At 39.8% G+C, this 26,456-nt stretch overlaps 1 protein-coding gene across 4 annotated transcripts in view; it reads left to right on the top strand.

The window, feature by feature from the left end:
- The window catches only part of RASSF3 (Ras association domain family member 3), a 68,995-nt gene that overhangs the window by 17,651 nt on the left and 24,888 nt on the right, over positions 1-26,456 (top strand). For 3 of the 4 annotated variants that reach the window (XM_053462052.1, XM_053462053.1, XM_053462054.1), the window contains exon 2: positions 10,915-11,042. In XM_053462052.1, coding sequence (XP_053318027.1) covers positions 10,915-11,042 — 128 coding nt within the window. Of the gene's footprint in view, positions 1-10,914; positions 11,043-24,139; positions 24,545-26,456 lie in introns of those variants that run through there. The other variant, XM_053462055.1, reaches the window with a different exon arrangement.

The following is a 26,456-nucleotide window of genomic DNA, read 5'->3' as shown; positions in this document are numbered from 1 at the left end:
TTAGGCGCAATAGCTATTTATGTAAATCTGTGTAACTTTCAAGACTATTGCTTCTACTCACTTGTTGCAAATAATCCTCATCAGCTTCAAGACAGAGGCTCTTGTGGCATTATTTTTATTTACGTTGTTAAGAATATATTTTATTTTCTTCGCATACATTCCTGTGCCTAATCCGGGAGTTTTTGAAACAAGCTTAATTCACTTATTTATCAAAGCATAAGCCTAAACACATTCATCAAGGTAAAGTTTGCATTGTATGCCCCTAGTCCCTCATTTCATCCTTTTCATTTGAACCTTAATGCAGATGATTTAAAATGTTCTACTTAAGTAACATAATTATGTTATTTTGCAGAACTTTAAAGGATATTGTGCACATTTCATCTTCAGAAAGTTATTAATATACCCAAGTGCTTGTAAAGAATAGTGGCATTCATGTATAAAGTGCTTGAACTACTCCACGCCCTCACAGTTAGAAACATTAAAGCCATGTGTTTTACAAGCAGATCAATCAATTTATATATTCAGGGTAACAGAGCCATACACCTCTTGAGATTACATCTATGATGCTTTTTTGTTTTGGCTAAAATTGGCCTCTCCCACCTTGAGAAACAAATGTGCTATATCCACATTAAATATATTTTTCAGAAATATAAAGAAATATAACAGGTGCAGTGGTTCAAATTACATGAATGTAAAATGTCAATAAGCCTTAGCTTTGAGCAGAAAAGGTTACTGGTCAGAGTACTCTCTCTCTCTCTCTCTCTCTCTCTCTCTCTATATATATATATATATATATATATATATATATATATATATATATACACGGCATACCGCAAATTATTTTAAACACTTGGAGCAGAAATCTTGTCTGCATTTTTATCTCGATTTAACTTTGAAGTTGTAGCATTGTCGGGCTGTAACAGCATTACAGGGCAGGCATGTGCTAGTCTAGTACCTCTACAAGAAGTAACCACAGCGCATTTGTGCGCCCTTGTACGTGGTCGGTCTTTGGGCAGCTGGCTTTGCCATGTGGAAAAGTAAACCTTGTGTTCAGACATATGGTAGCTGAGTATTGTGTACCTGCCGGAAGCACTTTCAGTGTAATAAGTATTCTGCATGGACCAATGCAGATGTGTTCGCTGGATACACAGCATGTCAATGCAAGATGACATTTTGCTGCAACCATGTTCGGGAAGAAGCTTTGGTACAAAATTAGAAATTTAAGGCTGGTTTCAGTTAATTAAATGAGTATTGAGAAAGTGTATTTGTTCCTTACACAATTTGAATACTTTAATGTTGCCATAGCAACACAATTGATATTTGGGTGTATGTATCAATGAATTCAGAGTATGGGCTGTGAAAAAGAAACAAGAATAGGTATAGTCCTCCAATATTTTATCACAGAAAATATCAGAGCCGTAACTAGGCCTGCTGGGGCAGAGGTGGAGATCCAGCTCCATGCTGACGTCATATCCGCTTGTGGAAATGGGAGGAAGCAGGGGTTGCAGGTGCATTGCCACTAGGCGGCTCAAGTGCAGCCCTTATCTTGCGCACCATGGGCAAGTGCCCCTCTTCGTCCACAAAAGATATATCCCTGGAGAAAATATAAAAGCTGCAAAAATTGCCTACCCAGATATTAAAATTAGTAATTAACTGATACCTGAGATTCTGTCAGCGTTGTTCTGTCTAATATTATCAAAACATTCTTAGTGATTTAGATTAAAAGTTAAGTTTTTTTTTCCTTTCCTGTTATTTCCATTTAGAAGTTGTAGACTTTAGGCTCGTTTGAGCAGGACCCTCCTCTTGTTGTTTCTGTAAGACAAATTGTTATGTTAAATACTAATTGTTATGGCTTGTCTTCCCTTTGTACAGCGCTTTGGAATATGATGGTGCTATATAAAGCAATAACTAAGAACTTAGCTTATATTTTTGCCACTTTTTAAAGCGTTACTCTGTAAATAATGAATTGCTTTTACATCTTGTTGTTTAAAAAGGTAATAATCTGAAAATATGTGTAAAGAATAAGTCGGATAAGTCAGATAACATAATAAGTACAATTGAGACTTTTAGTATAAATTCCGGCTGAGGTTGTAATTGCCACAACCAACATAAGAAAGCCATATGAGATTTTCCTGCGAGGAATAGGCTTTGCCGTTATACTTTTAGTTATCTTTGTGCTGGTAGAGAAGTAAATGATGGGACTATGTCTGTCACGACCCTCTTTTCTTAAATACTGTATGTGATATACATTTGTTCATATAGGCAGGGCCGGCCGAAGACTTAACGCCGCCTGGGGCGAAGTTTAAAACGCCACCCCATTTTAAACTTTGCCGACGACGCCATAATCTACGATCCCCCCCCCCCGGTACTTACCTTTAACCAGTCCTGCGGCGAGTCTCCCTGCTCTGCCACGGTGCCGGCTTGTAATGCTGAGCGCCGGAAATTGACGTCACTTCCGGCGCTCTGCATTACAAGCCGGCACCGGGACCGAACAGGGAGACTCGCCGCAAAGGAGAGAGAGAGAGGGGCGCCGAGCGGGTAAGCGAAAACCACTCGGTGCCCCTCTCTCTCTCCTCCGCTTCAAAAAAAAAAAAAAAAAAAAAGCGCTTGGGGCTTCTGCAATTGCCCCAGTCTGCCCCATTATAGGGCCGGCCCTGCATATAGGAAATGAACAGCATGCCCTTGTTTGGTTCTCAAGTGACATCTTGTGGTGTTTACTGGAAATCACAATGTCTGTCACAAGGAAACTCGTGAAGTACTGCACTTTGCTCAGTTGTATCTCTTTAGAGAAAACTCTGGTGACAATTGATAGTATCTTGAGAGTTGTTACAGTCTGCGTTACTTTTTTGCACATTTTCAGGACAAATAGTAGATTATGGGCCTCTTTCATTGTAGGTAATGGAGCTTGAGTGTGACATGGTCATCATCCTATGCTGTCAGAGACTCAGAGGCCTATAAGGCCTCACAGCTAGATCAGCACCACAGAGGCACACTCCTCAAGATTGTAAGCTTGCGAGCAGAGCTCTCTCCACCTAATGTGTCGGTTTGTCTTAGTCTGTCAATTCTCGTCTTGTCATACCCCTTGAGTATATGTATTGTATTAAGCACTGCATAAATTGTTGGCGCTATATAAATAAAAGATAATAATAATAATAATAATAATCTGCTGCTTCCACTATAAGACACTAGGCGTTTTAGAGTGGCCAAGTCTCTCGGTTGAAGGCAAGGCTACAAAACATATACTCCATGGCAGCTCCTCATTGTACATGCAGGGAGGATCAAGGATGTCGAACTTTAGGCCTCGAGAGGCAAAACAGACCAGAATTTAGAATAATCTTTTGCTTTGAACACATTTCAACCATTTTGATTGAGCTGCCTGTGTTCACATTGGCATATCAGGAAAATCAGGCCTGGTTATGGCTCTTGAGGTCTAGAGGTTAACACCTGTGGTGTAGGTTATTTTTAGGAAACATGATATTATTATTATTATTATTATTATTCATACATAGAGATCAATATAAAGAAAAATTAAGTAAAATGTCACTGTTCAGCTCTTCCGGACGTGCGTGGTTCAATAAGGTCATAAGGTTTATAATGTTTTACAAGATTGTATTGCTTTTGTTACCTCAGCCCTTAATATGAGGTAGTCAGCTGTGTTAGCCTTAGAAGGAGGAGTGAGGAAAGGTAAAGTAATTTCAGGGTAGGTCCAGGGTAGTAATAACATTCAGATTTTTGCACTAAATGCATGTGAACTTTTTGCTGATGTGAGATAATGCCTGGATTTTAAACCTGACATTTAACAACTTTACCCAAAAAAACCCACACACATTCAATCAGACTAACACACACTCCCAGACACGCAAACTAACACACCAAGACACCAAGACACACAGACACTTACACTGATATAAGTTGCGATGGGGTAAGGGTGAAGGAAAACCCCTCCACTTAAACTTAAGGGGGTAGTAGAGTGATTATTAAACACTAATCTGCAACCACCAGACAAGCCCAGAGACTTGCTGTTGCCACAGAAATCTTGTAGTGCTGCCACCACTGCAACGGATTCTGGGTAGACGTGTGCACATTAGATTGACAATGATCACTGTTTTGCCTCCTTATTCACTTTATACATGGACCTTTGGGGCAAAGGTGTAGTGTACTAAGCCTTTAAAGAGAGCTCGGGACAGAGGTGCAGAAGCCAGATCACCACTCATGGACAGCTGTTAAACTAATTTGCACGCACCTACCGAGAATCCCTTGCAGTGGTGGCAGCACTACGAGATTTCTGTAGGAACAGCAAGTCTGGGCTTGTCTTGTGGTTCAGATGTTTAATAATGCCTCTGCTATAGCTAGACACACACACATACTTACACTGACGCACACATTTACACTAAGATATTCAGACACACAGTATTAACTTTTCCTGCAAAGTATTTTTGAGTCTTCACGTCACGTGACCCCCTGGTGTGTGTGCCAAACAGTGCTCCTGGCCCATTAGGTTCATTCACTAGTCCTATACCTCAAAATTGTCATAAGTTCACACTCTCCCCATAAGAATTATTTTTTATTTTTTTTTTATAATAAAATGCCCCTTTAACTATGCTAAAAGCTGCATAGATAATAATACGTAATTTAAAGAATAAAATATGCATGTATGTAGTAATGATACCTCAGGAAAAGATACACCCTTTTTTAAATAGAAATGTTGCTTTGTGTCAATTAGTGTGAACAGTTACATATAGAAAATTTTGTGAAGGTGGCAAACTAGGCATTTCTTTTTAAAAGGCGAACTGGCACCTTTTTTACCAAGTTAAACTACTTGTTTGTGTTTTTTGTTTTGTCGGTGTAATTATTTTCGATTATATTCGATGATAACCTCGTAGAAGCAGAGATAGGTTGCTCAGAGTAGTAGGACCTGCATTGTGTAACCAATTTCCTACTGTGATCTCCTCACTCATCCATACAGAGACTGTCTACGACCAACAACTTAACAATAGAGCATAGATGACTTCACGGGGAACTGACGTTCTGTGTTTTTCCACTAGAGGGCTCTATCGATGTGCCTGTGAAATTGAAGCTGTAGTACATCTGCTAATAGTAATGGCATATCCCACAACAAAAGGCAACAGTAGACCACAGTTATATGACAGTACCAAGGAAAGCACTACCATAATCCATGCCTCTAGAAACATCTATTGCCTCTGGCAATTTCAAGTACGGGGATATATGTATTTAACAAATATTAATAATGTACAGTATATGCTCTGTGGTGGTAGAGTACTAAATCTGTATAACAACAGAAAAAGTGCATGAACAGTAACATCTGAGGGGGAAGCTAGCAATGTTTCACTGGGTTTTATTAATATTTGGGAATTCTATGGGTTTGACCGAAATTTTGTGGGCGAAGCACTACTTCCCAGAGACTCAGGGTCAGTTTCTTTATTCTCAGGGCACAGGAGCAATATTTGGCTATGTCCTCTCTCTGCCCAGGTTCTGCCTTCTTCCTGACTTACCTATGTGTGGCTAGGCCTGCCACTGCCCCTGAAGAGGGGAAGGCTCCAGGGTAGCCCTCGAGAATAAAGAGTGGCCTATCACCAGGGGAAGCAGATATGCTAAAAAGTCTGTGGTCTGATGCTTAATTTACTTCCTGTGTTTTTATAATATGTGTTGTCTCCTGAGGAAGTATGATTTATTACCTATATTTTAATTCCAGCTTCTATTTACAGATATGGACTGTTAGATGGAGTTAATGTAGGAAAAAACTTCTTTCCTCTTTTTCATTGGGGTGTGTTTTTTCTTTTTTATTCCAGACTTGGTATTAATCCTTAATTGAGACTGATCTGTGAAATAATTCCTGGGACTGCTTTTATATGCTTAGTCCCATCTACAACAAGTAGATTAACACAAGGTGAACCCTTGTGAAATGCCGTGACACATAGAATAAGCTTCATCCTTATTAACTGAAAATACTTCTAATGAACAGTTGGCTTCCTCTGCAGGCATCACATCTAGAAAAACAGTAGCATCACATTATTATTGATTCTTGTGATGCTGTATTGTACTCTTCCTGAACTTAATGATGTCAATAAAGAAACCATCTATGCCAAATCTACTTACAGTCGATATTCTGCATGACTAACTCTCAGTAACGAGTTTGTGAAATATTATCAGTATCTTGGACATATTCAATAATTGGCCTACAACACAATTATATTTAAAATGGTAATGTCTGTATTAAGAAAGTTCATGTATCAACTCAATAATGTCCAGCTTCCATTTGAATACCATAAATTATATAGCACAGAAAATCGAGTTTTATGCTTTCTGTGTTATAGTAACTAGAAAATAGCTCTGCGAACTAGTTTTTTTTTTCTTCCATTGTTCGTTTTGGTGCTTTATTTGGATTGAGATGATAAGACTGATAATGCTGAAAGGTCTCTTGTCATGAAGACATGTTCTCTTTGTGATGGGTCAGCTGTTTTAGAGAGCATGACTTGAGGTAGGGGCTTAATGTTTGTCCAGACAGTTTTTGGAGTCTATTTGTTGTGACAGCACTTCAGACAAATCAAAAGTCTACATATGACCTTCTTTAGACATCTATTCATGATGGGTTGCTCTGAATCAGTGACCTGGAATACAATTTTTTGAAAGCCAAGTCAACTATAATCTAGCCAGGCTCCTTTCAAATCAGGCTGTGATCGTTAGACATCACAAAGAACGTTTCTCTTGTAAATCTTTCTTACTCCAGCAGCCGTTTCACATTATAATCCAAATTTAATTTACAGCCTCGCCCTGATTCCACCTAAGTATGGCTAATCTGTGTGAACCAGACAATCCATACACATAACATCAGTTATGAGAGTTTTCTTCACAATATCTCGAACTTTTCTAGAAGAGTTTTTTGTTTGTGCATAAAAAATGATAATGTTGAAAGCTCTCTTGTCATGAAGACATGTTCTTTTGCTTTTAGTAAATTAACCCATCAGCTATTGGCGCAGAAGCCCGTGAAAACGACTCGACTATGTTAAGCTCGGTTTAGCATTCCTTTAAATAAAGGGGTATTTTATTAATATGTGTACATCAAATAATAATAAGCTAAAGGTGAGGCTTCCACTTGCCATTCTAGAGTTACATGGCATTTCGAAACCTATTCATTTAAAAAGGGCCGGCGCATGCAGGCCTTTGTGTCTTCTATGTGAAATATTACAGCGCTGTTTAGTGTTGAGTCAGGAGTTCTGGGTGGACATTGTCATGTTCTTCCCACTCATGGGATTAGATGGCACTTTTTATAGACCTGAGATGCACATTGTAATATAAACTGTCACCTGCTTTCTCATTCCAGCAAATTAAGGTGTTGGTATCTTATTTCAGGGAAGCGTAGCATGCAGTGTTTTATTACAGCAAATACTCATGTATAAAATATACACCCATGTGACACGCTGTGTAAATATTACATCATTATAGCCATTCACCCTTCTCTGGCTCCTCCGTTCAGCTTTATTTGAATGGCAAATGTTTCATGTTATAACACATGACTAGGAGCTTCCCTGCTGGACTTCTGCAAAGCATGTTAGTGTGTCAGACACAATGGTGTTAGACCTCTGCTCCAGAGCATCAGCCGATAGCTTGCTCTTACTGAGTCAATGCAGTTCAGTTAGCGAGCCTTGCTTCGTAGAAAAGCTGCACAACCTCACGGCTTAACAGCAAAGCACCTGGAATGGGGACAGCAATATACAAGCTATCCAACAAAATCAAATTCCAGGTCAGGAAAACCAGATCTCCAGGTAGGACCATTCATTCACAGATGGACCTGGTATTTGCAATAACCAGATATTCAGATAATGAACAGTGTGTTACCACAATGTGGATGTCCCAGACACCCTTTGCTGAATTAAATCTCCTTTGTAGTTTATATTTTTATGATAAGCTTGAAAGTCATCTGTTGTAGAAGTTGAAAGATTAGAGCAGTTGTGCAAATCACGATGACTAGGGCCACTTTCTATGATCAGGATGTTAGTAATATAATCAGTAAACATAGGATTTAAACTCCTTTGCCTGCCCTTGTGGAATACATATGGTTCTGTGTCTGAATTTATCATCTGTTATTGAAACTGTAGGATATTTTGTTTACTTTACATTACATCTTGAGCTGATTCTTTAGAAATAATGTTTCCTAATTAAAAGAAACAAATAGTCCATCACAAGCTTAACCCCCTGAGGATGAGAGAAATATGAAACACATTGCTGACTTTAGAGGCATACGTAAAATATTCTACACATATAGAAATGCATTTAAATGCTTTACATGAGATAATGTTGCTTGAGACCCTAGGATTTTGGTGGAATAGATGTTTTTCTCCCTATTAAACACTAAAATATGCAATAAATGTAAAATGTACATACCATAAATCCATTTGAAAGTGAAATATGCATAATCATCACTCTTTACCATTGCGCACTGCCATTATTATCTCTTACTCTCTTGTCTATATGATATAATGAATTATTAATGAGAAACATTGTGGTGCTGTGTCATAAACAGAGTTCCTGGTTTCTGTATTTGCTGAGTTTCTTTGACTGTCAGCCCTGGGTATCACACATAGGTGTGACTTTCCAGTTATCCTATGCATTTTTAGTGTAGTCCCTAGTATAAGTGAATAAGGCATTCAAGAGGTTAACAGTGAAAGGCTTTTTACAGAAATAAGTGTGCAACAATGTAAGATGTTGTCTCATTCATAATTTTGTGGGGAACACAATTGTCATGTAACACAAAAACAGCTATTGATAGGTGGTTCTACAGAAACTGAAAAAGCTTCTTAAACATTTTTGTCCTGTTTTTCTTTTTAAATTTGTTAAAAAAAAAGTTAAAAAGGACAGAGCTCCCAAACTTTTTGGTGATTTCTCGGCTGCCTTTTGGTTGTTAAATTATATAGATCGCATCTCTTCGCTTTGCTTCGTCTCAGTGTGTCCCCTGTATTGTGTGATGCTGTATTGCTGGATGTGTTATTGTGAGACAGTGACACCTCAGGTGTCTTCCCTGTAAGTTAAATTGATATGGGTTTTGGGGACAGGAAAAAGATTATCTTAAGCTTCAGATAAATTCAAGGATATCCCAAGCCTATGTTTCGCTGAATAGCTTCATCAGCTACTTTTCATTTTTCTTTGGGTTTTCTCTTCTGCCCCACCTGTTCTTTTTTGCAGTTGATGTTGATGAAATAAGAAATGTTTCCACTAAGAAATTATCCGAATGAATAAAAAAAATCTCTTTTATCTGTGCTGTTTCATCATTACACACCGAATGACTGTTCATTGATGCATTCACAGAACTTGTGCAAACATTGTCTGCAAATTTGTGAACAAGAAAAAAATATTGCATCGATAAGTTAAACATAGACATTCCAGAGTAAGGAAGCAGCTGTGTAACTATTGGTTACCAGTAGTCTCTTTCTTCATGGCAATTTACAGTACATTTGGTGTAATCATTCCAAATATGTTGTCTTTTATTTATGTAAGCTTGTATGAAACTGTTTTTAACTACTCTTTAACACACACAATATCAGGCTTAGTTTACGCTGAACTGATAACTTAGTTTTTTGTTTCCAAGAAATTGCTTACTTTTTAAGAGTGTTAAAAGTTTAAAAGGCCTATGGTGGCTTTTCATAATTAAGTAAACTCACTATGTCACATTTAAACATGCTGGTATAGAAAAAAACAGCTACAATTACAGGATATTGTCGCTATGTCCATGCTCCCGAGATCCTTTAACATAGACTTGGTAGTACTAGTCCACAGAGAGAATTCTTTGGTTCAGATACGCTCTAAGTGCTGCACCATACATGGGTCATCATTTTTGGGCACGGTCCTGCTAAGCTGCCCTACTGTCCCATTTTAACAAACGGTGATCATGAAACTGTTGGGGATATCAGAGGACTTCCCCAGACCAGCCCACTGAGCTGTAGAATTGATTGTAGTTTGTGCTTTTGTAGCACAGAACTTAACCATAACTCCCAAGCAGACACCTCACGTCCTATCAGAGCCGGCCTTAAGTGTTCTGGCACCCTGTGCGGACCACTCCTCTGGCGCCCCCCCATCCCCCAAAAAAAGAAAGGAAAAAAATCTCTCCCTCTGCCCCTTCTCACTGCCCCCCCGCCCCTTATCACTATATCTACCCCCTATCCTTACTTACCATGTTGCCGGAGTCCTGCGGTGGGAGCGGGAGGCGTCCGTATTCCCGCTCTGCCGCGGTGCACGCTTCACAGCTGAGCGCCAGAATAATTTTGGCACTCAGCACGAAACGCCGGCAGAGTCACGGAGAGTGAGGGGCGCGCGAGCGGTTGCTGAAAACTTCACGAGCAACCGCTCGGCGCCCCTGCCATGGAGGATGTTAAATAAAGTTACAAAAAAACAACAGATGTTATAATTTAAGTCCCGGACGGCGCTCCTGTTGCTATGGCGCCCTGTGCGGCCGCACAGGTCGCACACCCCTAAGGCCGGCCCTGCGTCCTATCAAAGTGGTAGATCCTAAGGTTCTGGTTTTTTAAAGGCCCATCTCTCACCATTGCCCACCCTTGCTGAAATGAGAGCTTCATCTTACTGCACAAGGGTAACAAGACAAGTTGTACAGTCATGTGCCTGAGGAGACACCGACCTCATGCTGCACAGATGAATCCTCCCAATGCCTAGAAAGGCAGGCATTCCGGAGGGGATTATTATGGTTTGTTTTTTTGTAATTAAAATGTTTTATATAGGAAGTAGGCATAAAGCCGTGGTTATGACCTTCTCGTAATTATTTGCACATTTGTAGAGAATGTGTGGATATGAAAACCTGCCAATAAATATACTTTATTCAAAGGTTGGCTGTAGGGTAGAACAAATAAACTTTTCATATTAACTTGAACTCTTTTCTACTTTCAGATTGTAAATATACATGTCATTCACACTGCAAGGACAAAGTACATCTGAACTGTGAACCGAATGGGAAATTAATGGAATGTATACCAACATATGAAACGCTGGACCACTCTAACAACAACAATGATAAGGTACAGGTCTGGAAATCTATCCAGTGGTTGTACATTATGGCATGGCTAAGATGGGGCAAATTCAAGGGTGAAGTGAGCTCAAACCAATTGTATGGCTTGGCAAGGTTTATTTAAAAAAAAGTGTAATTCAGATTTATGGGGAGCACTCATTCAGTTGTTTGTTATAGTGATTGTACCTCTTATACTGAGGTTTATATAAAAAAATGTGCTGCAATGTAGTAGGTGATCTGTCTTATGGGAAAAGTGGTGCACAATGTTCTCTCAATTACTCACTCAATGTGACTGCTCTTAAAGCCAAACCCTAGTTAATTCCTGCTTCTCAGATGTATGCTAAACTTGTGATAGATGTATACTTCCCAACTGTCCTTTTTTAAGAGGGACTGTCATAGTTGTGGCTGCTGTGCAACCAAGCTTGCCCCCGTTGTTCCGTTTTTTTGCAAGTAGTGGTGATCACGGATCAGAGATCTCCCTCGTTCTGGCCCACTGAGCTGTAGTATTATGCACCCAGATGAGAAAATGAAAAGGAGAACTTTACTAAGCTTATGTCAAGTACTTGCGGAAATACTACATAGAATGGACAGGTAATGGAAGTGAAGCCACTTGTGACAAAACAGGAGACGCACTGATCTGAAGCTCGTGTGTAATGTTTTCCCCATTTGCTTTACATTTAGAAACGTAAACAGAAATCTGCAAAACTGGTTGTATGTATATATGCAGTATATTAATGTGTATTAACGCCACATTACAATAACATTTCAACTCCTTTAATGCAAAGGGAACATTGGGATTCAGCACATATGCACATGTCTTTGTCTACTGTCATGTAGACATTCAGCAGTGTTCGCAATAACAGTATTTTCAGAATATTCTCTAATATACAGTGGATGCATACATACATCAAAAACATACATGCATTCATAAGACGAATACCCAGTTAACAGTGCAGAAGAGTTTGCATTATTGTCTGAACGATGATGTAATATGTAAAGCTTCATCTCTTAATTAGAAATAAATAAAATAAGAAAGTTCTGTTTCGCTAACGGTTATTGCAAGTACAATAAGATAACTATACATCAGCTTCTGGATGTGACAGACCTTTATGCAATTACTTTCTGCCATCTTAGGTTATATTAGCTAATATTTACATAATATTAAATAAACCCAAAAACCTAAAGCATAGGGAAAGAAATGGTTGAACTTGATTAGAGCCATGAACTACAGTTTTTTTTTAGAATTACTGTATGTTTTGTATAAAGCCAAAGACCTTGAGAGCATCCAAGCAGAAAATAAGTGCAATGCATCAGCATGTGGTTAGCAGTTCTTACCAGATCAATAACCAAAGTAATAAACAGGTAATTGCTTTAAGTGTGCTGCAGCTTCCATGCATCATTTTCCACCAGACAAGGTCCTTTCTGCTTCCCAGAAATGAAGCTTTATGGTGAAAATATGTAAAAGAATATACCGAAACACAGCCATACTAATATAAACACAGCAGTTGCTTCACACAAACATTTTTTGATAACAGATGTTCTGATAGCAAGAGAAATTTAGATGTCTGCAGACCATCGATAAAATGTTCAGGTGATATGTGGCCTCTGTCATATCTGCATGCGGCTCTGTTTATTCTAAAATGTTGTGATCTCTTTGGAGTCTCTTGTAAGGCAGTGTTGGATTGATATTTTTTACTGTGTATGTTAAATATGAGAAAGAGAATCAAGAATGTTTTGTGGTGAACCTACATAGAGTTCCAGTTTGTTTACTGGTTCGTGCCCCAACATTGTTAACACTGCTGTAACGGGAACCAGGATGATTACTCCGTCCCTGGCCGTCGTTGCCGTCTTCCTCTTAGTAATAACTAAGACAAAGTAGAAAAAAAAGGATGTTAATATAGATAAACATTCAAATTGGGTTTCTAAACTCGAACTACTGAGAAGGGAAAGAGACGAACAGGGAACCAATTCTAACACTCAAAGACAAACTAGGGAACCAATTACTAGACACAAAAAGGAACTAATGGGTAGACTGGGCAATTGACCAGTGAGCAGGCATTATGTAGCGTGACCACTGGCCCTTTAACCTGTAATTAGATACTCTGCAGGAATGTACACAGGCAGCTTGATTAACCCTTTTAGGAACTTGTGGCTGCCTAATGCTTTGCTGCTTAGTCTGAATTCCTCAAAACACACTATGGGCATTAAATCTTAGCAGTTTTATATGTTGTACCATTGTAGGTGACTGGGTATGGCCTGTTGGCATCTCTACCCATTTTACAGCCATACTGATACTCTACATGTTGGGACCATTCTCCACCCTATTTTATCCATGCTTCATCTACTTCCCACCATTGGCTCACCTTTTTTGGAGCTATAGGGTTCACCAAGCACTTTATGGCTAGAAACACCAGAGGTGGAAATCTGTCAGATACAGTGCAAGCAAGTGATATCACCATGAGACTATATAGTGTACGTACAGAAGATCAACAAATTACTTTTTTTCCTTGTAACGACTGATTTTGTAAAATGTCTGCAAATAGAAAAAAGCTATAAATTACATTTTATTTTAGCAAAAATGACACTAAACCTTTCTTGGGGACTACATGTCTCAAAGTTGGCTCTGACTTTGTAGGGGGATTTGTTTGTTCAGAACATGCCATTGCAGCTTTGCACACCAATGAGCTGAAATAAATAATAAAAAAAAAACCCTTGAAGTGTCACAGTAATCATTAATGATCTTCTATTCCCTCCGATAATTTAAGAGTTAAAGCTATTTTTTGTCCTGTCTGGAGTCTATCCAATTATTTTTTGATGATGTACCAATAAAGTATCCTGTCCATTTAACAGATTTTTTAGTGTACTTTCTTGTGGTTCCACCTGTGGATTTTGGCTGCTCCTACTAAGTCAAATTAATGTTTTGGCAATGGTTGGTTGATCAAGCTCTTTTTCCTGTCTACTTCCAGCAATTATCCTTCTGTCAAGTGTCCGGTTCATCAGATTGGAGCAAAGCCGTGATGTCTAGAGTAAGGGGATAATCAGCTGATTTTCCATTTCTATTCTGCTGTATATGTTTTTAGCAACACTCAAAATATATGTGTTGACATATCACTGATGCAAGAAGTGATATTCGTTGCAAAATTTAGTACAGTGGTATTTTCAGAACATAGGAATAATAGAAGGTCCCACTGTTTATCTTGAGAACATGGGGACATTTAACAAAGATGACTTTATGTTAATCTTTCTTTATTCTATTTGCCGTACATGATGACCATCTACAGTATTATATGTTACCATGTGATACTGGTGTATCATCCCTCAGCTCCCAAAGCTCACTGTGCTTAGCTTATTCTGTACTTTACTTAATGATTTGTGTCATCAGTCACAACAATGTTAATTTAGAAAAAAAAACATGAGTTGTGATGCATTCAGTGTCGGCTAACATGGGGCAAAAGGGACTGCTGTCTTGGGCACAAGCTTACTTTGGGGGCCTATTGCAGCTGTCCTTTGGGCCCTCTCAACAGCCACCAGTGCCTGCATGAAACCAGCCTATGCGCTGTTGGAGAGGACAGGGATATGGCATCATATCCAGACCCAACAGCAAGCGACGTAGTCCAAAGAGGAAGCGATAGTGTAGAAGTCTTTGCCAGGTAACTACAAAGACCTCAGGTAAGATTAGGCAAGATGGAGAGCAGGGACAGGGTCTTCATGATGGCCAAGTAAATATTTCCCAAATATTAAAGGTTCATCCCAGGCACGTTTTCCCCTGCAACAAGGGCTTGTGTTGGCCCTGCCTAATGTTTCATTAAAAATTAAGAATGATTTATTATCATTTAACCGATATACCTATGCATTACACTGGACCAGCTCATTCTTCTGGGGTCAGCTATTCTTCTTGTATAATGGACTAAATAATTTGATTAATTAACTCGTTTTGGCTTAGTGAATAAATTGCAAAGGGTTTACATAGGCAATCATTACATTGTCTGCAACAACATAATAATTACCGGTAAGTGGGTTTATTTGGGGGATTTAGAGAGGTAAATAGTTTAATGTGCAAATAAATACATCAACCTATAATATTGTATCATAGAAGCACTCTTTACTATGTCAATAAAACATACATTCCTTGTATTTCATAGGGATTTCACATTGTGATCCCTTCGTCTTGCATATGGTGCTTGGGTTGTACATTTATCATAACAATGTTAAATTGTTTTGAACTGGTATGTGCTACTAAACCACTGTTACATTCCTACGGCTGCAGAGGAATCCCATGAAGATATTGAGAGGGTCACTATTAATAGTACAGCTTCTCTAAATCTAGCCTCAGAATGTTGAAAATGTGGATCCACATTTTACTGGGTAAATCCGCACAGATATACAAGAGTTAACAAATATTTCCCTAGCACAATAATAGTGATCTTAACATTAGCATTTTATAAGTGGGTTTATTGTTCTAAAAACAGAACATGAAACCAACAGGGCATAGTACAGCCTATGCCGTTTAGAGTGGGAATCACAATTTGAAAGTGTTATACCGGTATTAAGTGTGTATGTTTGTGTTTTTTTTTTTTTGAGAATGCCACGATAAAGAAATGTGAATCCATATTGATTTCACTGGTTTTGTAGCATGTAGGGCTGTGTCACAAATCATTTAAGTAATGATATTATTGACATGCTAGTCCTAAAGTGGTTCATGGTAATTAGGGTAATATGTATTTTATCAATGACCAATGGAGGAAATTCCAATGCATTATAATAGGGTGTGTCCGTCTTGGAGGGTACATCTCAAAACAGAACATAGAGGCATCAGCTGGTGAAGAGCAGACATCCTTATCCCAGGATCATCTGTATAAATAGTAGACACTTGTATAGGATGCTGTCTGCATTCCGATATAACCCAACATGTGTCCTTCACCTTAATAAAATAAGAGAGGGTATGAGAAGCATGCAGAGCATGCTATCAGTTTTCTAAACACCCTAGCCTTGAGAATACCAGTAGCTGTTCTTACCAGCGGCATGTGAAGGGTGTGTGAGCAGTATTAGAGACTGCTATGCTGCAATTTCTCGGGCTGTTCAATATTACAAGCAAGTAATTTGTAGATAGAAAAAGAGCAGACAATTTCCTGTATTTGCTTCCAGAGAGCTGTTACTCTAAGTTGGCATTACCTTAGAAATTGATTATGTTTAGGATTGTGAAATCAAATTTTTCCAATCAGCAATATGTATTGTGAAAATTACCCTTTTCTATACAATTATACATTCGACTTCTCCAATGAAACAGTGGTCTACTCTGGCCATCCCAGATATTTGTGAAGAAACACAGATGATTATATATGTTAGCTTTGAGTCACTGCTCACTGACATGAAACATTATCTATGTAATTGTCAGTAAAATGTGTGTGCTTATTTTCTGTCAACCCTGTGGATAAAATATCAAACTCACAAATATATTTTGGTTGGCCAAGGCCTAGTCCAAGCCTGCACCTCAGTCTCCCTTTACAACTTTCCTTGGTGGCTGCTGACCTCTCTGCTGAGTGCTCTGTATCATATGCTCACACTCTAATCCTTAAGGATGCATGGTGATGGGTACGACATGCTATGGAAGCTGATCTGGCGAGGCACAGACCCTCATAGTGTAATTAAGCTGGTTGCAAGAGAGATCTTGGGCTTTGTGGAGTATAAGTGATTTTGTGATGTGATGGTATAAAAAGCATGCTTTAATGCTAATAGTAAGCATTTAAAATATATCATACTCTGTATTTTGTAGCCATTATGAGTATAGCACCAAGTGGGAAATGACAATATAGAAACTCTGCCAAAGTATTAAAGATATGAAAATCTCATAGCAACTGCCACAGGATCAGTTCTGAATCCTATTAGCATGCAGGGTCTGCCACAGTAGTGCAGGATTAGTTGATTATAAGCAGATTTCTTAGCCTCTTATGTTAGTCTGAGCAAATCTGATGCAAAGCTATTTTATTGAGATTAATAATAAAGTACATTTAATTAATAAATGTTTTGACAGAGAACAAGTGGGCATTCTTAATTCATAGCTGCCCAAGTGTAGTATTTATTGTGCTGCTTGCGAGGCAGCTCATAGGTATCTAGTATTTTTCTCAAGGAAGTCACTGAATTGCTATTATGACAGCCCTACAGTGAATAGTGTAATTAATCAACTTTCAAAGATGAATGGTATAGTTCATCATCATCTTAATATTTTAGTTTAAAAAATGAATTCTAATTACAATAGTGTTGGCTGCATTTCCCATAAGAGGCTGAGGGGTAGCTGTGAATGTGTTTGTATTAGAAAGGGGATAGCAGACGTGGTGCTGAAGTTCCTATAGGGGTCACTGTTCTACAGGGGAGGTCCTCTGCAGTAGGGATAGCAGAAATTCTGTGGAGTAAGCGCTAAGGAATGAGACCAATGGCCCTGCAATTAACTTTCAATGTTTAGAGTTCCCTGAAAAGGGCACAGAGGAGATAAACGATACCCATTCTCTCCCCTTCTTAGATGTGCATGGGGAAATTGATATGATGAGATAACGATAACATAACAGAGAAAAAATATACCAGCAATAATAAGTAATGTGCACATTTTTATCAGCCAAATTTTTCCCTAGCAATATTTTGTGTCCTTGACTCTCATAAGCGGCCACAAAGAAAAGCCAGGCTTTTTAAAATATCTCTGTTTGGGAACAAGTGAAACACAGTATAGTAATGGTTAGACGTGTACTTTGTGGATACTGATACCTTTAGTTCACAACACCTTCTTTATAAACAAATGTGCATTACTATTTGTACTATTTTAATCCATTTTTCCTATTTTAGTTTTTTTTTTATTTTGCACATTTCATCTAAAGCTTGATTTAAGTGCAATCCGACCTCCAGACAGCTGTCAGCCACACACAACAGAATGTCCGCTTTTCATAACAAAGACTGAGAAATAGTTAATTATAGGAATTGTACAATGCATATTTGAAATGACTTAGGAGGACTTTTATGTAGTCATCTTCATTTGGCAAAGCTGGTAAATACATCTTCCAGCTTAACATACCTCTATTGAAAATGCATTGTCACATACATAGCTGGACAAGACCAAAAGAGGGGCTTAAATGTGAAACAAGCTGTGCTGCACTTGGCTTTGACTTTGGAGGCACGAGATGTCTTTGGAATCTAAGTGTTTTTGAAAACAATCTCAACCTTCAGATCTTCCACAGATTTCCTTCCTTTCATTATTCCTATGCAAGACCAGGCTCGTGTAAACACACTGCTGATGTAAGCCTTTGTTCTAGATCTGCCTGTGTGATGATTTCACTTTTTTTTTATCGGATAATAGTTGACCTGTTCACTGCTGGCATGCCATAGGCATCACACGCCTGGCCTCCCCTCTTATTGTCCTGTAACCTGTGGTCCGCACTGATCTGTCATCAGTACTAGGTAACGTCTGGCACTTTTAGCTGCTGCAGGCTTTGAGGCCAGATTCTCAGCTGTCAGGTAGACAGATGTTTATAGGACTTTTACAAAGCAGAAGTAGACCACAAGCCTAGGTGTTGATCATGGTATGGTGTAGACATGTCTCACTCTATACCATGGGATACCTGGGCCGCCATGGTGCATAAATGTTATATTTAATGCATTTCCCTGAAGAATAATGTAGTTTTAGAACTTCTGGTGCATTTGTGTCAGAAGTTTTTGCTTTATATGATTAGATTTTGAGCAGGTCATACACAGGGGTATATGCCAGCCTTCAAATCTACAAATTATTCCAGCTTTCAACTTAAAGCAAACACAGACCTACAGAAGTAACAGCTCCCTTATACTGACCTTGAAAACTCCTCTGAGCTTGCTGTTTGTTCATAAAACGAGGCCATGTGACATCTTTACACAAATACTGATTCAATATAGTCATACATACTGTATTGATGGAATTTAATGTACTTTTAAAGTTCAACTGACACATTCTATATTGTCCCTGAGCCTAATCCTTTCCCATACATACAACATACCAGTCATATTTTTGCTCAGGGGTATTTCTAAGCTAGTAAGCATAATTCAAAAATGAATCGACAAGTCGAAAAATGTGTCCGAGTGCTGGATTCGGTTTTGGGTTTTATTTTAGATGTGGCAGTTCCCCTTTAGGAATTTCTGGATCCCTGCCCCATTTTCTCTGCCATATGCCCTTCTTATCTCATAAGGAGTAGCAGAGGGAGCGCTAAGGGGCAGCCCTTTCATTTCCAAGCTATGGTTATTACTCATTAGTTACTACGGGCCTCAATAAGACTGTCAGTAGTGCTACCTATGTAGTCTTGCCTCAGTCACACAAACTAACATACTCAGACAAACACAACCATGTTAGCGCACACTAACATACCCAGACACACACACACGTACAGTCACACTTACTGACATACCTAGACTCACACACAAACCACTTACCCTGCCGAGCCTCAGCTTATCCACAGTGCAAGCTGCCGTGCCAGTACTGCGGGCTCACACAACACAAGTCCTTGAAAGTAAGTCCCGATTTACTTGGAACTTACCAATTTATTCCCACCCTCAGAGGATGCTACTATCTTTCTCGTGAGTGCAATTGCCTTTTTGGATAATGAAGGGGACGTGTTCTTAAGAGCAGACATTTTTAGAAAAAATACTTATCCATAGGTTTCCACGTAAGGAGTGTGTAACCAGATGGAGCGAGTAACAAGCACTTACTCTGCTGGTTATTGTTGTTTCTACTTGTTCTACTGCCTTTCCTGTTCGTTATTGGTCGTTGTGCACTTTTTTACAATTGATTCTGTTAAATGTTGTGACTTTTTAAAAAAATAAACAAGTTCTTCTTGTGAACTCCTTCTAAGTCTTGGGTAGTTTTTTTATTTCAAAGATCTGAGCATGTTGCGTAGTATCAGAACCTCTAGACCACTGAGGAGCAACAATACCAAGCAAGGCTGCTCAAGTCTCTCAAGATTATTTTGCGTAATATCTCTTATGCTCACTTTATTATGTTCCCCCATATAATGGATAATCTTGGTTTTTTTTATAGCTGTTGTGCCGAAACACATTAGTTGAGGGTTGTAAAGCAAGGTCGATACAAAATCATAGCTGGCTTATACTCTTCTAGCACAGCCTAAACTTACTAACTCCAGCCTCCCTACCATTACCAGCTAAACCAGGCTCTGGAAAACCTCCCCCAGTCAGCGTACCAGGGTCCAGACAGGTAATGCCAGACCTAGCTTAGTGTTTCTTCTTTTAGGGCCTCTGTTTGCCCAGGTACTTCTTTCCTCAAGTCTCCCTGATTGTGAGTTTAAACGTTCATCTTCTGCCCTTGATTCATAAGAATCTTGGACTGGATCAGGCAATCCCAGATTGGACACCAGGTCTGTTGCAAAACTGCTCTGCTGTCCAAATGCTCCACCCTGGAGACCCACACACATTATTTGTGCATCAGCAATGCGCACAATCCGAGCAAAGCATCTCCCTGAGGCTGTACGGTGTCGCACTGTATGTTATACAAACGTCATTAAATAGTCCTGGGTTTGTGTAACTGTATTCCTATTTGCTACTGTTTTGTGATAGTTATATTGGTCTTTAGTATGTATAAGTATGATGTATATGCTTGAACATGTCTCCAGATGTTTTGGTGGTGGTCACATACAGAATTAATTTCATAATTTTTTTTTGGCACATTGCATTTTATTGCATTTGTGTAACTATTTTAGGACTGACATGATATTACTGATCTATGACAGTACTCTATATGCTATTTTCTGGGGTACCTAAAATTCCTTAATAATTACCATATGATAGGCTGGAATCGCATCTTTTTTTCTGCGACATAAATTTTAATAAGGTAATTTACCATAAATAGAAGGTATATGTCCATGCAAATAAGTATATAAAAATGTGGGTACCACCAGTGAAACTTTTAAGAGTCATGGCTACCTAGCCAGGCAAGATTAAGGTAGTTAGTCTCCTTGTTAAGGAAGACTATGAAAAGAGGTTTCTGCACGCCCGCAATTATGCAATGGCCATTGTTTTGGAAATAGTAGATATGTATCAGTCATATTAAAAGGACACCTCTTCACATGCGTATAGGCCATTGTAACATAGCAGGTTAATCCTGTTTCTTTATGGTAGCAGCAATGAGCTCAATGTATACATAGATAAGCTGGTTATTTACCTTCATTACTCTCATGTTACTAGAACAAGAAAAGATAAAAAGAAAAGCAGCAGCCAAACACACTAACAACTATCACTGGCCGTGAATTATAGATGAAAAGCCCACAACCATATCTACAAAACAGTAAACTGTGGGTGAATTTGTGCTGAGATGAAGACTTTCGGACTTCCACCCCGTGAAATGGGGATGTGACAATTGAAAAAAACAAGGTTAGCCTACTTGGGGCACCTTTATGCGTTATCCCCTACATGTAGTGGGGAGATGCTCCCAAACCAGGGCTGATTTTAACACAGGACAAAAGGGTCAGCTTTCCTGGGCCCAGGCTGTGATCATTTATAAGACTCCCAATTTGTGTTTTTGCTACCAGAATGTTATGGCTGATATTCCTGTCAAGGTTTCCAAGAGGACCGGTCTAAGAGTCACTTACTTAACACAATTGATGAGTTGCTACATGGAGTCTGGATGAGGTAACTTGGTGCCTTTCTATCACCTGTGACTGTATGATCATTTTTGGGCCTTGGTAATTAAAGTTTACCAAGTATCACCACATCAGCTTATCATAATAGGGGAAGGAATGTATAGATCGTATATGGCCTCCTCCCTGAACCCAACACTTTGTTCACCCCAGATAATTGCCAGTTCAACAATTACCAGCTCATCCATTAATGGGGGTCTCTATATAATGGAACAAACCCATGCTGCAGGACTGACATGGTTACAACTGGGTAGCATTGCCGTGAATGTTAGGAACCTAGCCTGAAGGCAGGGAGAAGAGATCGGCCCTAATGACTAACTAGGTTTGTTAGTATGAACATGACAAACCCACATTTTCTGAAGAGAAAACTATCGACATGGGGCGGTGATTTAATCATGTGCCTCAAATAAGATTTAGGTCTCTGGCATTCAGCTGTGCTGCTTCTATAAGCCCACTTCTGTATATGGGCTTCGCGGTGATGACTACTACTGATGAATACCTCAAATTTGGTCCTACTGTGGTTGTGTGCCCAGGACAGTTTGTAGCATTAAAAGGCAGAGAAAATGTAAATACAAAAAAGATGGCAATGACATTCCGGACCGGAATAAAAAACAAACAAACCATATAATCCCTGAACATACAAGCATTGGTTAGTATGTACTATCTGTGCTGTCATTTTGTGTACTTATTTTGCTTTCATCATTTAAAAATAAAGATTAACACTAAGGCCCGGATTTGATAATACTACACAAGGACACAATCCTTTTATTTATTGTTTTCCCGGTAAATATTTACTTGCGTGATGGCGTAATGTTGAGGGCACAACACAGATATAAGACCCCAAAATATTGTGCAATGCAGGGTGTTATAAGCAACAAATGAATCATTGTGATGCTATCCAGCCCTCAAGCCGGGGATAAAATGGCTTGTAGTTTTGAAGACATAATTAATGTAAGGATGGATAATAATAGTGACCATAATGCTGATGAATTCCCATTATAGGTGGCAACATGGCTTGTGAGGCCTTTGGGCCTCTTTAATGTTTATGGAGCTTTTGGCAAGGATCAATTGTCTTTCCATCATGTAAGCTTCCTCCGCTTTCTCTTTCTCCGTACCCGTCTATGCCATGGCAAGTAGGCCTCTATCAGTTTACAAAGGCCTGCTTCTGGCTGCAAGCCGAATGCCCTGAATAGCCTTCAGGTAGTAGCCATGTCAACTGCGTTGTCATGGTCTCAGCTGCAGAATTTGTGGTGGGTAAAAGGTGACTGGTCCTCTGATGCTCCCATTAAAAAACAGTCCTGATGAAGCCCATTAATAAACCACATGAGGTTTCTGACATGTTTCTAAGTTACACGTGTATCTGTTCACGGTACAGGGCGTTTGCTACATCCCAGATGTCTGTTTTTGCTCAGTGTTGACGGTACACAGTAACAAACTGGTTAATGGGGTTATTAGTTGATTTATTGTAAGTGTAGTGCCTGGATTTGGGACACTTGCTGGCTGAGAATGATGAAAGCACTGTCCTAGCACTGTGACAAATCTAAATGTAATTTAAACTGCTCATCACACCCTTCTCATAAATGTATTTACTGCTTTATAACCTCACGTAGATTGTTATTGGAGAAAACTCACTTTCTCTAGAAAGGTTTTTTTCCCACGTTAATTTAGAGCAAAATACCCCTAACGCACTTACTCTGATAGAGAAGCAAAAGCATAAGCTATCGAGTATTATGAATGCATTTGGTGATGGCAGATGCTGTGTGCCAGTCTGTTAGGGTTTGGCACTGGATTCCTGATCTGTTACTGTTAATAAATCCTACTGATCTTGTCTCGCCTTACAGAGAGCTCCTTCATCTACACAATTGTTACACATTAGACATGTGCTTCATTTCAAACTACATTTTGATGACCGGGTGCCTAGCGGTGGGCCCCACTTGCTTCAAGCAGGAGAGGCGCATGTTTAACAAATAAACATTTTGCAAAAAAGAGTTAATGAAGCCATTTAAAATAGAGTGATTTTAAATATGTTTTATTATTCAACAAAATGACATAAAAAAGCTAATTTTGGTGATCCGATTATTTTTAAATGTTTATGATATTAATACGGTATAAAGGCCAGACACAGCTCGAGTTGAAACGTTTGTAAGCAATACAGTATGCCATGTCTGATGTCATACAGAGAGAATGGATAGGTTTCTGAAACACAGGAAAGTTTAAAATCTGCTGCACTCTATTTGCACTGAATGTGCTTTGAATCAATCAGCTGAGATAAGCGTTACTCCCCGCCCCAAACTGCACGGCCCATCAACCCTGACCCCGCCCCGCGACTCCGAGCCGGCTATTAGCACAGAGGGGGCGGGTTTACGTATAGGGGCGTGTTCTCGGTGCAAAGGGGGCGGGCTCGTACTGTACTCCTCAGCAGAGGAGGAGGAGTTGCAGCGTGGTTATCCGTGCAGCAGGAAGCGGTTGCTCATACTCCCACAGGCTGTTGAGACTCGGTACACGGATTTGTAATTGTACTCCGCACACCCGGCCGGGCACATCTCCGTAAGCACAGTCCCGAGACACGCGACACTCTTTTCACACAGCCAGGTATCCGAGGGCTGCCGTATGAGCACTGTCACTGGGGTGCCCGGCCGGGTGGGTGACTGGAGGAGCATGTGTGTTTAGTGACAGCTAGTGAAGAGTGGGCGCTGAGGGGCAGGTTGCTGTGTCCCCCGGGGTGAGACAGATGACTTGGAGCAGCAGCATGAGCAGCGGATACAGCAGCCTGGAGGACGACTCCGAGGAGTTTTACTTCACAGCCAAGACTTCCTTCAGGAGGACCCCCTGGAAGGCAGCCCGCGGGCAGCAAGTGAGTTTTAAACGCAGATATTTTCAGTGTCTCTACAAGCCGTTTCTCTTTGGGTGCCTTTAACACGAAAAAGAAATCCCTCTCCCCTTTGGGGCATAAGAGGTTAACAGGAAAGGCTTCACCGCACTATTGAGTGACCCCGGCCCACTCCTGCGTGTTTATTCCACTGAGAACACGAGTGACCGCGTGTGATAAGGGCATCCCCCATCAGCCAGCAAGTTCACTAGTGCACGCTTCCCATGCAGTGCACTTTTATCACTAGTGACTCCTCGGCTCCAGTGCACAACGTCTTGCTTTTGTTGTGTGGAGTCTGGTGTGCTGAATGTATAGCTTTTCATGGAGTCACCATATTGTTCTAATTTAAATGACTGTTACAATAATTAGGTTGCACTGATCACACTATATAATACGGGTTTTGGTTGTTATGGTGGCCCCTGCTGATCCCCACTTGGCATCCCATGCATGGCAGTCCCCCCCATTATTGCAGACATACATGTGGGGCTGTGTAATGTCAGTTTACATTGGTAATGAGTGGCATTTTCTGAACTATAGATCAGGTGTGTGAGCTCCCAATGTATAGCTCCGCCATCCCTCTGCGGGCCTCTCGTAGTCCCGGTGTACAGCCAAACACACACTGCAGCAATAATCTTGACATTTGAATGAGCCTAAGATCTATGCAAGGGAAAAAGCTTGCAGCTCGAGAGGAGATGCATTATGGAAAGCAGATTGTGCTGGAAGAATGGGATCAGCAGCTCTTAAATATACTAAATTTGGAACAGCGGAATCATGCAATCCATCTAATTTGCCCATTAATCCCGATGTAGAGATCCAGACCCTTCATCATGCCTTGGATTCCGGTTGGGTGGTTGCGATATAGGTAATTCTAAAATGTCCTGTGACTTTCTTCATGGTTTCACTTTTAGGCTAGCCTCCTGTTTTGGGAAGTAGGGCTATCCTAGAAGATCCTAAATTAAGATGTTTTAAATAGGCATTTACTGTCTTTACTACATAATAGTAGGGAGAGCTTTTCCTAAGAATGGCTACATAATGCTTAGCTGGGTGGGGGAGGATTCTAGAAAGTCATGATGAAATTGCCTGCATACTCGCAGTTTAGTGAATAAAGATAAGGGCTGTGTGAGTGCAAGTGGGTCAATCTATGGCTGTTGAGTTGTGGAAGAACCTGATAAACTCTGGTGAGGAGATCCTGGGAAGAATCACCTAATTTTAATAGTTAAAGGTTGGATTATTATTTCCTGTATATTATTTGGCCTTACGCTGAGTTTATGGCTTTATGAGAACAGGCCGGAGGTTAAGTTGCGTTCCCAATGCCAGGTGTGTTTTCAGCTCTTACGTCCTTATAGCGGGTAGAGTCAGGCTGCTGCTAAGAGTGCACACGCATCTGCTGCAGCTTTTGGTTTTCTTCTTCGTAATCTACTTGATCATATATGGTTTGTATGAAGAAAGTAACTTGGTAAATAAGGTTCTACCTGCTGCCTGAGGTTAATGATGATGCCGTATTAAGCACTCTTCATATGATGTAAGCACAGCCAGGATTTTTTTTCTTCTGCCGAGGAGCAGGTGTCTTTGTAATGGTGCCATTATATAAAAGGATCTTACAAGTCATTAGAATTACTTTTAGAGAAATTTCCTGCAGAACATGTATTATGACAACTAGAAGCGATGGCCAACCTGATGCTCATTAGGCTGTGTTTGTTTTTATGATTTGCTCTCAATGTGTATGCTCAGCTCTTGGAGACCGGTATGACAACACAGCTAGCGGCTATTAATATGTTAATAGTGTTTTACACACTTAGAGACCCTTCGCTTTAATGCATATGATGGCTGTGCCACCTTTTGCATGTAAATGCAGCCCCCCCGCTAGCTGTTTAGTTCACAGTATTTAGAAAGCACC

This window comes from Spea bombifrons, chromosome 4 (genome assembly GCF_027358695.1).
Source record: "Spea bombifrons isolate aSpeBom1 chromosome 4, aSpeBom1.2.pri, whole genome shotgun sequence".
Classification (NCBI taxonomy): domain Eukaryota; kingdom Metazoa; phylum Chordata; class Amphibia; order Anura; family Pelobatidae; genus Spea; species Spea bombifrons.
This window is presented reverse-complemented; position numbering and strand designations above follow the sequence as displayed.